General features: G+C 48.1%; 1 protein-coding gene across 3 annotated transcripts in view; it reads right to left on the reverse strand.

Annotated features, from left to right (window-relative positions):
• Positions 1 to 13,903, reverse strand: part of ALKBH8 (alkB homolog 8, tRNA methyltransferase) — a 164,017-nt gene that overhangs the window by 22,372 nt on the left and 127,742 nt on the right. For all 3 annotated transcript variants that reach the window (XM_063951577.1, XM_063951575.1, XM_063951576.1), the window contains one exon: positions 11,976 to 12,229. In XM_063951577.1, coding sequence (XP_063807647.1) covers positions 11,976 to 12,229 — 254 coding nt within the window. The remainder of the gene's footprint in view (positions 1 to 11,975; positions 12,230 to 13,903) is intronic.

Below are 13,903 nucleotides of genomic sequence, written 5' to 3' on the forward strand. Positions count from 1 at the left end.
TTCAGACTGCCAGGTTTTAACACGGGTTATTGCACATGAGCCTGCAATAACCCGTATTACTGTGTGGTCTGAAAGGGACCAGTTGAAATAATCTTGGTCGGTATTTCAACTCGGGTAGCGAGCAGGGTTAAATGCGTGTTCAACCCGGCTCGCTGTGCTGTATGAAAAAGCCGGGTCAATGCGACCCGTTTCCCATTTACGCTACAGGGACAGGCGGCGCTTGGAGATCATGTGATTTCCAAGCGCCACCCCCGCCCGCATCACTGTTGACGTCATCCAGGAACCAACCGTGTACGGCTCGCGGGTGCGACCCGCCTTATGCAATCTAAAAGGGGTGTAAGGTTCTGGTCCAGGGCATGGGACCCTCCAAGACAGCGCAAGTCAGCCACCCCAAGGCGGTTCTGCTTCTTACATATTAACACTTTAGCCTCTCACTAGTGTGATACCTTGGGGATGTTGGTTCAAGTTCGCGCCCTGGACTTGAACCTTAGTGTTAGGGACCCACCAGATGAGGTGACCTGGTCGTTGTAGGTGGGCGCATATTTTTGGCCAACAATTATGCCAATCACCTCAATTTTGCTCTATGTTAGATTGCAGAGTTTATTAGAATTACTCTGATTAGCGGTGCTTAGTACTATACATTTTGCACTTTCTCTGTTTTTCATGGTGATCTGCAACTTGCTTAGATGTCGTCGATTTAGTACCAAGATTTTTGAAGCGGCAACTTTTTAAAAACCTGGATTGGCACTTTGCATCTTAGTGGTAAATTGACGAAATCTCGCCACTTTGCAATCTCACACTCTTACATTTGGGCTCAGGTCATATTTAGGTCTGTTTAGGTTTTGCATTGTTTGCATTGATATATTTCATACTGTGCAAGTAAAAATATGTCCTGCATACTGCCAATGGTAAAACAGATGATTTCACGTTCTGCCTGTATCATCTAGTTCCATTCCATATAAGCCAACAAGGTGAAGTAATAAGCTTACTGTCTGTATTATGTGACACTTTGCTGCCTGTAGGTAACATCAGATTGCCCCAAGGAGTACACTGACAGCCTGCCACTAGTGAAATGCCAGGAACACCAGTGAATCAGTGAGTGGATCTTCAGCACAACAGCGTCTTTTTGTTATAGAATGGACTCTGTTATTTGGTGCTCATAGTTATATATATATATATATATATTGTCACAGCTCTGACCTATTAGGCAATGACCACATTATATATCAGCTACATACATTACACAGCACATATTTTGAAAACAACTTATTTTGGTGATTATTTTCCTTTCGGTATAACGGAGTCCATTCTATAACAAAAAGACGCTGTTGTGCTGAAGATCCACTCACTGATTCACTGGTGTACCTGGCATTTCACTAGTGGCCGGCTGTCAGTGTACTCCTTGGGGCAATCTGATGTTACCTACAGGCAGCAGAGCTGTGACAATATATATATATAACTATGAGCACCAAATTATTTTTTAATATTAAAAGATACGGACTAGAACCTGTCCTCAAACAGGAGCGCCATGACAAAATAGTATTTTCTCTAACGTCCTAAGTGGATGCTGGGGACTCCGTAAGGACCATGGGGAATAGCGGCTCCGCAGGAGACTGGGCACATCTAAAGAAAGCTTTAGGACTATCTGGTGTGCACTGGCTCCTCCCCCTATGACCCTCCTCCAAGCCTCAGTTAGATCTCTGTGCCCGAACGAGAAGGGTGCACACTAGGGGCTCTCCTGAGCTTCTTAGTGAAAGTTTTAGTTTAGGTTTGTTATTTTCAGTGAGACCTGCTGGCAACAGGCTCACTGCATCGAGGGACTAAGGGGAGAAGAAGTGAACTCACCTGCGTGCAGAGTGGATTGGGCTTCTTAGGCTACTGGACATTAGCTCCAGAGGGACGATCACAGGCCCAGCTTGGATGGGTCCCAGAGCCGCGCCGCCGACCCCCTTACAGAGCCAGAAGGCAGAAGAGGTCCGGAAAATCGGCGGCAGAAGACGTCCTGTCTTCAACAAGGTAGCGCACAGCACTGCAGCTGTGCGCCATTGCTCTCGGCACACTTCACACTTCGGTCACTGAGGGTGCAGGGCACTGGGGGGGGGGCGCCCTGAGACGCAATAAAAACACCTTGGATGGCAAAAAAAATGCATCACATATAGCTCCTGGGCTATATGGATGCATTTAACCCCTGCCAGAATACATAGAAAAACGGGAGATAAGGCCGCCGATAAGGGGGCGGAGCCTATCTCCTCAGCACACTGGTGCCATTTTCCCTCACAGCTCCGTTGGAGGGAAGCTCCCAGGCTCTCCCCTGCAGTCACTACACTACAGAAAGGGTTAAAAAAAGAGAGGGGGGCACTAATTAGGCGCAGTATTAACTATACAGCAGCTATAAGGGGAAAAACACTTATATAAGGTTATCCCTGTATATATATATAGCGCTCTGGTGTGTGCTGGCAAACTCTCCCTCTGTCTCCCCAAAGGGCTAGTGGGGTCCTGTCCTCTATCAGAGCATTCCCTGTGTGTGTGCTGTATGTCGGTACTTTTGTGTCGACATGTATGAGGAGAAAAATAATGTGGAGACGGAGCAGATTGCCTGTAATAGTGATGTCAACCCCTAGGGGGTCGACACCTGAGTGGATGAACTGTTGGAAGAAATTACTTGACAGCGTCAGCTCTGTATAAAAGACAGTGGTTGACATGAGGCAGCCGGCTACTCAGCTTGTGCCTGTCCAGACGTCTCATAGGCCGTCAGGGGCTCTAAAGCGCCCGTTACCTCAGATGGCAGATATAGACGCCGACACGGATACTGACTCCAGTGTCGACGGTGAAGAGACAAATGTGACTTCCAGTAGGGCCACACGTTACATGATTGAGGCAATGAAAAATGTTTTACACATTTCTGATAATACGAGTACCACCAAAAAGGGGTATTATGTTCGGTGAGGAAAAACTACCTGTAGTTTTCCTGAATCTGAGAAATTAAATGAGGTGTGTGATGATGCGTGTGTTTCCCCCGATAACAACTGATAATTTCTAAAATGTTATTGGCATTATATCCTTTCCCGCCAGAGGTTAGGGTGCGTTGGGAAACACCCCCTAGGGTGGATAAAGCGCTCACACGCTTGTAAGGGCTCTACCCTCGCCTGAGATGGCCGCCCTTAAGGATCCTGCTGATAGAAAGCAGGAGGGTATCCTAAAAGGTATTTACACACATACTGGTGTTATACTGCGACCAGCAATCGCCTCAGCCTGGATGTGCAGTGCTGGGTTGGCGTAGTCGGATTCCCTGACTGAAAATATTGATACCCTAGATAGGGACAGTATATTTTTGCCTATAGAGCATTTAAAAGATGCATTTCAATATATGCGTGATGCACAGCGGAATATTTGCCGACTGGCATCAAGTCTAAGTGCGTTGTCCATTTCTACCAGTAGAGGGTTATGGACACGTCAGTGGTCAGGTGATGCGTATTCCAAACGGCATTTGGAAGTATTGCTTTATTAAGGGGAGGAGTTATTTGGGGTCGGTCTTTCAGACCTGGTGGCCACGGCAACAGCTGGGAAATCCACGTTTGTACCCCAGGTCGCCTCTCAACATGAGAAGACGCCGTATTATCAGGCGCAGTCTTTTCGTGGACAAGCGGGCAAAAGGTTCCTCATTTCTGCCCCGTGACAGAGGGAGAGGAAAAAGGCTGCAGAAATCAGCCAGTTCACAGGAACAGAAAACCTCTCCCGCCTCTGCCAAGCCCTCAGTATACGCTGGGGCTTTACAAGCAGAATCAGGCACGGTGGGGGGCCCGTCTCAATGAATTTCAGCGCGCAGTGGGCTCACTCGCAAGTAGACCCCTGGATCCTTCAGGTGATATCTCAGGGGTACAAATTAGAATTCAAGACGTCTCCCCCTCGCCGTTTCCTAAAGTCGGCTTTACCGATGTCTCCTTCTGACAGGGAGACAGTTTTGGAAGCCATTCACAAGCTGTATTCCCAGCAGGTGATAATCAAGATACCCCTCCTGCAACAGGGAACGGGGTATTATTCCACACTGTTGTGGTACCGAAGCCGGACGGCTCGATGAGACCGATTCTAAATCTAAAATCTTTGAACACTTACATACAGAGGTTCAAATTCAAGATTGAGTCACTCAGAGCAGTGATTGCGAACCTGGAAGAAGGGGACTACATGATGTCTCGGGACATCAAGGATGCTTACCTTCATGTCAAAATTTACCCTTCTCACCAAGGTACCTCAGGTTTATGGTGCAGAACTGTCACTATCAGTTCAGACGCTGCCGTATGGATGGTCCACGGCACCCCGGGTCTTTACCAAGGTAATGGCCGAAATGATGATATTCCTTCGAAGGAAGGGAATTTTAGTTATCCCTTACTTGGACAATTCCCTGATAAGGGTAAGATCCAGGGAACAGTTGGAGGTCGGTGTAGCACTATCTCAGGTAGTGTTGCGGCAGCACGATTGGATTCTCAATATTCCAAAATCGCAGCTGGTTCCGACGACGTGTCTTCTGTTCCTAGGGATGATCCTGGACACAGTCCAGAAAAAGGTGTTTCTCCCGGAGGAGAAAGCCAGGGAGTTATCCGAGCTAGTCAGGAACCTCCTAAAACCGAGCCAAGTCTCAGTGCATCAATGCACAAGGGTTCTGGGTAAAATGGTGGCTTCCTTCGAAGCAATCCCATTCGGCAGATTCCACGCAAGAACTTTCCAGTGGGACCTGCTGGACATATGGTCCGGGTCGCATCTTCAGATGCATCAGCGGATAACCCTGTCACCAAGGACAAGGGTGTCCCTCCTGTGGTGGTTGCAGAGTGCTCATCTTCTAGAGGGCCGCAGATTAGGCATTCAGGACTGGGTCCTGGTAACCACGGATGCCAGCCTGCGAGGCTGGGGAGCAGTCACACAGGGAAGGAATATCCAGGGCTTATGGTCAAGCCTGGAGACATCACTTCACATAAATATCCTGAAGATAAGGGACATTTACAATGCTCTAAGCTTAGCAAGACCTCTGCTTCAAGGTCAGCCGGTGTTGATCCAGTCGGACAACATCACGGCAGTCACCCACGTAAACAGACAGGGTGGCACAAGAAGCAGGAGGGCAATGGCAGAAGCTGCAAGGATTCTTCGCTGGGCGGAAAATCATGTGATAGCACTGTCAGCAGTATTCATTCCGGGAGTGGACAACTGGGAAGCAGACTTCCTCAGCACGACCTCCACCCGGGAGAGAGGGGACTTCACCCAGAAGTCTTCCACATGATTAAAAACTCGACAGGTATTGCGCCAGGTCCAGGGACCCTCAGGCAATAAGCTGTAGACGCTCTGGTAGCACCGTGGGTGTACCAGTCAGGGTATGTGTTCCCTCCTCTGCCTCTCATACCCAAGGTACTGAGATTGATAAGATGGAGAGGAGTAAGCACTATATTCGTGGTTCCGGATTGGCCAAGAAGGACTTGGTAACCGGAACTTCAAGAGATGCTCACGGAGGATCCGTGGCCTCTACCTCTAAGAAGGGACCTGCTCCAGCAAGGACCCTGTCTGTTCCAAGACTTACCGCGGCTGCGTTTGACGGCATGGCGGTTGAACGCCGGATCCTGAAGGAAAAAAGGCATTCCGGATGAAGTCATCCCTATCCTGATCAAAGCCAGGAAGGATGTAACCGCAAAAACATTATCACCGCAATTGGCGAAAATATGTTGCGTGATGCGAGGCCAGTAAGGCCCGACGGAGGAAATTCAACTGGGTCGATTCCTACATTTCCTGCAAACAGGAGTGTCTATGGGCCTAAAATTGGGGTCCATTAAGGTTCAAATTTCGGCCCTGTCAATTTTCTTCCAAAAAGAACTAGCTTCAGTCCCTGAAGTTCAGACGTTTGTAAAAGGGGTACTGCATATACAGCCTCCTTTTGTGCCTCCAGTGGCACTTTGGGATCTCAATGTAGTTTTGGGTTCCAAAAGTCACATTGGTTTGAACCACTTAAATCTGTGGAGTTAAAATATCTCACATGGAAAGTGGTCATGCTGTTGGCCCTGGCCTGGGCCAGGCGCGTGTCAGAATTGGCGGCTTTATCCTGAAAAAGCCCTTATCTGATTTTCCATTCGGACAGGGCGGAATTGAGGACTCGTCCTCAGTTTCTCCCTAAGGTGGTTTCAGCGTTTCACCTGAACCAACCTATTTGTGGTGCCTGCGGCTACTAGGGACTTGGAGGACTCCAAGTTGCTAGACGTTGTCAGGGCCCTGAAAAATAAGAATTTACTTACCGATAATTCTATTTCTCGTAGTCCGTAGTGGATGCTGGGGACTCCGTCAGGACCATGGGGTTTAGCGGCTCCGCAGGAGACAGGGCACAATAATAAAAGCTTTAGGATCAGGTGGTGTGCACTGGCTCCTCCCCCTATGACCCTCCTCCAAGCCTCAGTTAGGATACTGTGCCCGGACGAGCGTGCATAATAAGGAAGGATATTGAATCCCGGGTAAGACTCATACCAGCCACACCAATCACACCGTACAACCTGTGATCTGAACCCAGTTAACAGTATGATAACAACGAAGGAGCCTCTGAAAGGATGGCTCACAACAAGAATAACCCGATTTTTGTAACAATAACTATGTACAAGTATTGCAGACAATCCGCACTTGGGATGGGCGCCCAGCATCCACTACGGACTACGAGAAATAGAATTATCGGTAAGTAAATTCCTATTTTCTCTAACGTCCTAAGTGGATGCTGGGGACTCCGTCAGGACCATGGGGATTATACCAAAGCTCCCAAACGGGCGGGAGAGTGCGGATGACTCTGCAGCACCGAATGAGAGAACTCCAGGTCCTCCTCAGTCAGGGTGTGCCCCTGACCAAGTAGCAGCTCGGCAAAGTTGTAAAGCCGAGACCCCTCGGGCAGCCGCCCAAGATGAGCCCACTTCCTTGTGGAATGGGCTTTTACTGATTTTGGCTGTGGCAAGCCTGCCACAGAATGTGCAAGCTGAATTGTACTACAAATCCAGCGAGCAATCGTCTGCTTAGAAGCAGGAACACCCATCTTGTTGGGTGCATACAGGCTAAACAGCGAGTCAGATTTTCTGACTCCAGTCGTCCTGGAAACATATATTTTCAGGGCCCTGACAACGTCAAGTAACTTGGAGTCCTCCAAGTCCCTAGTAGCCGCAGGTACCACAATAGGTTGGTTCATGTGAAAAACAGAAAACACCTTAAGGAGAAATTGAGGACGAGTCCTCAATTCTGCCCTGTCAGAATGAAAAATTAAGTAAGGGCTTTTATATGATAAAGCCGCCCATTCTGACACACGCCTGGCTGAAGCCAGGGCTAATAGAATCTTCACCTTCCATGTGAAATATTTTAATTCCACAGTGGTGAATGGATCAAACCAATGTGACTTTAGGAAACTCAAAACAACATTGAGATCCCAAGGTGCCACTGGGGGCACAAAAGGAGGCTGTATATGCAGTACCCCTTTTACAAACGTCTGAACTTCAGGCACTGAAGCCAGTTCTTTCTGGAAGAAATTCGACAGGGTCGAAATTTGAACCTTAATGGACCCTAATTTTAGGCCCATAGACAGTCCTGTTTTCAGGAAATGTAGGAAACGACCCAGTTGGAATTCCTCTGTAGGGACCTTCTTGGCCTCACACCACGCAACATATTTTCGCCAAATGCGGTGAAAATGTTTTGCGGTTACATCCTTCCTGGCTTCGACCAGGGTAGGGATGACTTCATCTGGAATGCCCTTTCAGGATCCGGCGTTCAACTGCCATGCCGTCAAACGCAGCCGCGGTAAGTCTTGGAACAGACAAGGCCCCTGCTGGAGCAGGTCCTCTCTTAAAGGTAGAGGCCACGGTTCTTCCGTGAGCATCTCTTGAAGTTCCGGGTACCAAGTCCTTCTTGACCCATCCGGAACCACGAGTATCGTTCTTACTCATCTCCTTCTTATGATTCTCAGTACTTTTGGTATGAGATGCATAGGAGGGAACACATACCCTGACTGGTACACCCACAGTGTTACCAGAGCGTCCACCGCTATTGCCTGAGGGTCCCTTGACCTGGCGCAATATCTGTCTAGTTTTTTGTTCAGGCGGGACGCCATCATGTACACCTTTGGTTTTTCCCAACGGTTTACAATCATGTGGAAGACTTCCCGCTGAAGTCCCCACTCTCCCGGGTGGAGGTTATGCCTGCTGAGGAAGTCTGCTTCCCAGTTTCCCACTCCCGGAATTAACACTGCTGAGAGTGTTATCACATGATTTTTCGCCCAGCGAAGAATCCTTGCAGTTTCTGCCATTTCCCTCCTGCTTCATGTGCCGCCCTGTCTGTTTACGTGGGCGACTGCCGTGATGTTGTCCCACTGGATCAATACCGGCTGACCTTGAAGCAGAGGTCTTGCTAAGCTTAGAGCCTTGTAAATTGCCCTTAGCTCCAGTATATTTATGTGGAGAGAAGTCTCCAGACTTGATCACACTCCCTGGAATTTTTTTCCTTGTGTGACTGCTCCCCAGCCACTCAGGCTGGCATCCGTGGTCACCAGGACCCAGTCCTGAATGTCGAATCTGCGGCCCTTTCATAGATGAGCACTCTGCAGCCACCGCAGAAGAAAACACCCTTGTCCTTGGAGACAGGGTTATCCGCTGATGCATCTGAAGATGCGATCCGGACCATTTTCCCAGCAGATTCCACTGAAAGGTTCTTGCGTGAAATCTACCGAATGGGATCGCTTTGTAAGAAACCACCATTTTTCACAGGACCCTTGTGCAATGATGCACTGATACTTTTCCTGGTTTTAGGAGGTTCCTGACTAGCTCGGATAACTCCCTGGCCTTCTTCTCCGGGAGAAAACATCCTTTTCTGGACTGTGTCCAGAATCATTCCTAGGAACATTAGACGTGTCGTCGGAAAAAGCTGCGATTTTGGAATATTTAGAATCCACTCGTGCTGTCGTAGAACTACTTGAGATAGTGCTACTCCGACCGCCAACTGTTCTCTGGACCTTGCCCTTATCAGGAAAGCGTCCATATTTCTTTTAGGAAGAATCATCATTTCGGCCATTACCATGGTAAAGACCCGGGGTGCCGTGGACAATCCAAACGGCAGCGTCTGAACTGATAGTGACAGTTCTGTACCACGAACCTGAGATACCCTTGGTGAGAAGGGCAAAATTTGGACATGTAGGTAAGCGTCCCTGATATCCAGTGACACCATATCGTCCTGGTTCGCTATCACTGCTCTGAGTGACTCCATCTTGATTTGAACCCTTGTATGTAATTGTTCAAATCTTTTAGATCTCACCGAGCCGTTTGGCTTCAGTACCACAATATAGTGTGGAATAATACCCCTTCCCTTGTTGTAGGAGGGGTACTTTGATTATCACCTGCTGGGAATACAGCCTGTGAATTTTTTCCCAATACTGCCTCCCTGTCGGAGGGAGACGTTGGTAAAGCAGACTTCAGGAACTTGTGAGGGGAAGACGTCTCGAATTTCCAATGTACACCTGGGATACTACGTGTAGGATCCAGGAGTTCACTGCGAGTGAGCCCACTGCGTGCTGAAACTCTTGAGATGACCCCCCACCGCACCTGAGTCCGCTTGTATGGCCCCAGCGTCATGCTGCGGACTTGGCAGAAGCTGTGGAGGACTTCTGTTCCTGGGAATGGGCTGCCTGCTGCAGTCTTCTTCCCTTTCCTCTAACCCTGGGCAGATATGACTGGCCTTTTGCCCGCCTGCCTTTATGGGTACGAAAGGACTGAGACTGAAAAGACTGTGTCCTTTTCTGCTGAGATGTGACTTGGGGTAACAAAAGTGGATTTTCCAGCTGTTGCCATGTCCACCAGGTCCGATGGACCGCCCCTTTATACGGCAATACTTACATGTGCCGTCTGGAATCTGCATCACCTGACCACTGTCGTGTCTATAAACATCGTCTGGCAGATATGGACATCACATCTACTCTTGATGCCAGAATGCAAATATCCCTCTGCGCATCTCGCATATATAGAAATGCATCTATAGTCAATAAAATATTGTTCCTGTCAAGGGTATCAATATTTTCAGTCAGGAAATCCGACCAAGCCCCCCCAGCGCTGCACATCCAGGCTGAGGCGATTGCTGGTCGTAGTATAACACCAGTATGTGTGTATATACTTTTTAGGATATTTTTCAGCTTCCTATCAGCTGGCTCCTTGAGGGCGGCCGTATCTGGAGACGGTAACGCCACTTGTTTTTATAAGCGTGTGAGCGCCTTATCCACCCTAAGGTGTGTTTCCCAACTCGCCCTCACTTCTGGCGGGAAAGGGTATACCTCCAATAATTTTCTATCGGAGGAAACCCACGTATCATCACACACTTTAATTTATCTGATTCAGGAAAAACTACAAGTAGATTATTCCCACCCTACATAATACCCTTATTTGTGGTACTTGTAGTATCAGAAATATATAACACCTCCTTCATTGCCCTTAACATGTAACGTGTGGCCCTAAAGGAAAATACGTTTGTTTCTTCACCGTCGACACTGAAGTCAGTGTCCGTGTCTGTGTCTACCAACTGAGGTAAATGGGCGTTTTTACAAGCCCCTGTCGGTGTCTGAGACGCCTGGACAGGTACTAATTTATTTGCCGGCCGTCTCATGTCGTCAACCGACCTTGCATCGTGTTGACATTATCACGTAATTCCTAAATAAGCCATCCATTCCGGTGTCGACTCCCTAGAGAGTGACATCACCAATACAGGCAATTTGCTCCGCCTCCTCACCAACATCGTCCTCCTACATGTCGACACACACGTACCGACACACAGCACACACACAGGGAATGCTCTGATAGAGGACAGGACCCCACTAGCCCTTTGGGGAGACAGAGGGAGAGTTTGCCAGCACACACCAAAAACGCTATAATTATACAGGGACAACCCCTTATACAAGTATTTTCCCTTATAGCATTTTCACATATGTCATCTTTGCCATCTTGAGGCATGTTGTAATGTGATCACACATGTGAGAGATATTTTATGATATATAATGATGTGAGAGAGTTCCACCATTCATTAATGTATTATATTAACTATAACCATACTTGCCTACTGTTGGAATGCCGAGACTCACAAAGTTTAGGGATTTCCCCTGTTCTCTTTGGAGACTAGACCAGCCTCCAATATCCCCAGTGGAGTGGGCAGTCTGGGGGCTTGATGACACAATTTGATAAAATAATTATATCATCATTGCCCTGCCTCCCCCCCCCCCCAACTTATGCCATGGCACAACTTGCAGCATTGTGTAGTAATAAGATCGTGCCGCTATAACACTTCCTGCTGCACCTCATTACCGAGGCAAAGCAGGAAGGGACATCATCGATATGTATGAACATCTTGTCTGCTGAAGCCTCTGGCGATGCCCCCATGATAACAGCACATCAGCTCAGAGCTGACACGCTGTGTCTCCCTGCCCGGCCAGCTCCTCCGAGCATGCTTGGGATCTTGCTACTCACGCGAGATCAGCTGTGCAATCCGGAGCTGGCACCCGCCACAGCCAAGGACAGCTCCGTCCCTGCTGTGAAGATAGGGCATCGCATCCTGCAGCTGTCGAAGTCGACAGCTGCAGGTGTCGGAACGGTCAATCGCTGACCGTTCACACATTGCCCCCTCATATCGGCATGCTATCTTTTAGATAACAGCGCCAATATGGACAGGAGCACATAGCACTCCTGTCACTGATCCCGCACCGCCAGTGTCATACATGGGGAAAAGCGTTATTAGTGCACATAATGTGCGCTGATACCGCTTCTCCCCCATATTGACGCATCATACGTTCACCCCTATGTGATTTGCAGCAAAAGTCCCCCAAAGCTGAGACGTGGAGCCCCTCTGTGATCTCCCAGAGTGGAAGGGAGGGGGATTAATAAATCAGCAAGTATGACTATAATGCATGTGGTACATAATATTAAATACTTTAAATATGGAAAACTTACCATGTACAATTCCTTATTAACGCCTAGATATTTTCCGTTACCGCATCCCACATCGGCCACAAGAGAACCTATAGGTAAACCCATAAGAAAGTCTGTAATCTTGGGCCATGGAGTGTGTCTTGTGCTGCTGAAATGTCCAGCGATATCTTCATACACCTTGTGCACATATTCTTTCTCCAGCGATTCAGCACCCAGGTCACCCACCGGGGGAGGAGAGGAGTCTTTCTGTTGGCTGTCACAGACTGATGGAAAAGCTGCACATAGAATGATCAATACGCATGTCTATAAATAGATCAGTCTGCATCAACAACAGATTAATATACACAAGACAATGCCTATTCTTTGTGCCTGGATTTCTGTTCCGCAGGCTATATGCAATATCCAAGAGAAAATAAAACACACTGCAAGGAGCTAAAATAAGTGTCAGCCTAGGGCTTGCACCATACTCAAGACTGATACACAGTATGCCCCAAGGGATTTGCCCCACTGGAGTACTGTAAAGCAAACTACAGAGGTGTCCTCATACATTTTGCCGCAGTCGCACCAAACAGCCCCTCTTGGCAAGCCAGGTCGCGTGAGAATCGGGCGTCTTTATGCCGAAAATGCGTCTTAGCTGCAACACAATGTGACTAGGATGCACGAAGAGACTGTGCTGATTAATATGATATATGACACTTGTCTGTGTGCGGCTGAGTCTCTGAATCTGTAAACGTAGTGCTACAATGTAGCAGCCGCAGCTTTTTTCCAATACAAATTCTGCTCTGTATACAGACACTGTCACACACAATATACAAGTGTCATATAACATTATTCAACTCAGTCTCCCCGTGCGTCCTATTAGCATTACGTTGCAACTAAGGGCCTAATTCAGACCTGATCACTCGCTGTTTTTTGCAGTCCTACGATCAGATAGTCGTTGCCTACAGGGGAGTGTATTTTAGCTGTACAAGTGTGCGATCGCATGTGCAGCCGAGCGGTACAAAAAAACTTTGTGCAGTTTCTGAGTTGCTCAAAACTTACTCAGCCGCTGCGATCACTTCATCCTGTCCGGAGCAGAAATTGACGTCAGACACCCGCTCTGCAAACGCATGCACACGCCTGCATTTTTCCAAACACTCCCAGAAAACGGTCAGTTGACAATCACAAACCCCTTCTACTTGTCAATCACCTTGCGATCAGCTGTGCGAATGGATTTTTCTTACAACCCATCGCACAGCAACGATCCGCTTTGTAACCATACGACACGCCTGCGCTTTGCGGTGCATACACATGTGCAGTTCTGACCTGATCGCAGCGAGCGATCAGGTCTGAATGACCCCCTAAGACACATTTTTGGCAAAAAAAGACGCCCAACGTTAGCAGAGTTGCACGGGACCTGGCGGCTCACTCATGCCCGGCATCTCGCACTGCATGGTGTATTGAAGCTGGATGTAGGAGGACACATCTGTAGATTGACAGCTAAATAAATACAGGATGGTCAGGCAGATGTTTCACTCCTGTGCCAAGATCTGCAGATGATGCACAAAAGTGATTGAGGCAGAAAATAAGAATTAACTCACCGGTAATTCTATTTCTCGTAGTCCGTAGTGGATGCTGGGAACTCCGTAAGGACCATGGGGAATAGACGGGCTCCGCAGGAGACTGGGCACTCTAAAAGAAAGATTAGGTACTATCTGGTGTGCACTGGCTCCTCCCTCTATGCCCCTCCTCCAGACCTCAGTTAGGGAAACTGTGCCCGGAAGAGCTGACACAACAAGGAAAGGATTTGGAATCCAGGGTAAGACTCATACCAGCCACACCAATCACACTGTACAACTTGTGATAACCATACCCAGTTAACAGTATGAATAACAGCTAAGCCTCATTTAACGGATGGCTCATAACAATAACCCTTTAGTTAAGCAATAACTATATACATGTATTGCAGA

Source organism: Pseudophryne corroboree, chromosome 2 (assembly GCF_028390025.1).
Source record: "Pseudophryne corroboree isolate aPseCor3 chromosome 2, aPseCor3.hap2, whole genome shotgun sequence".
Taxonomy (NCBI): Eukaryota; Metazoa; Chordata; class Amphibia; order Anura; family Myobatrachidae; genus Pseudophryne; species Pseudophryne corroboree.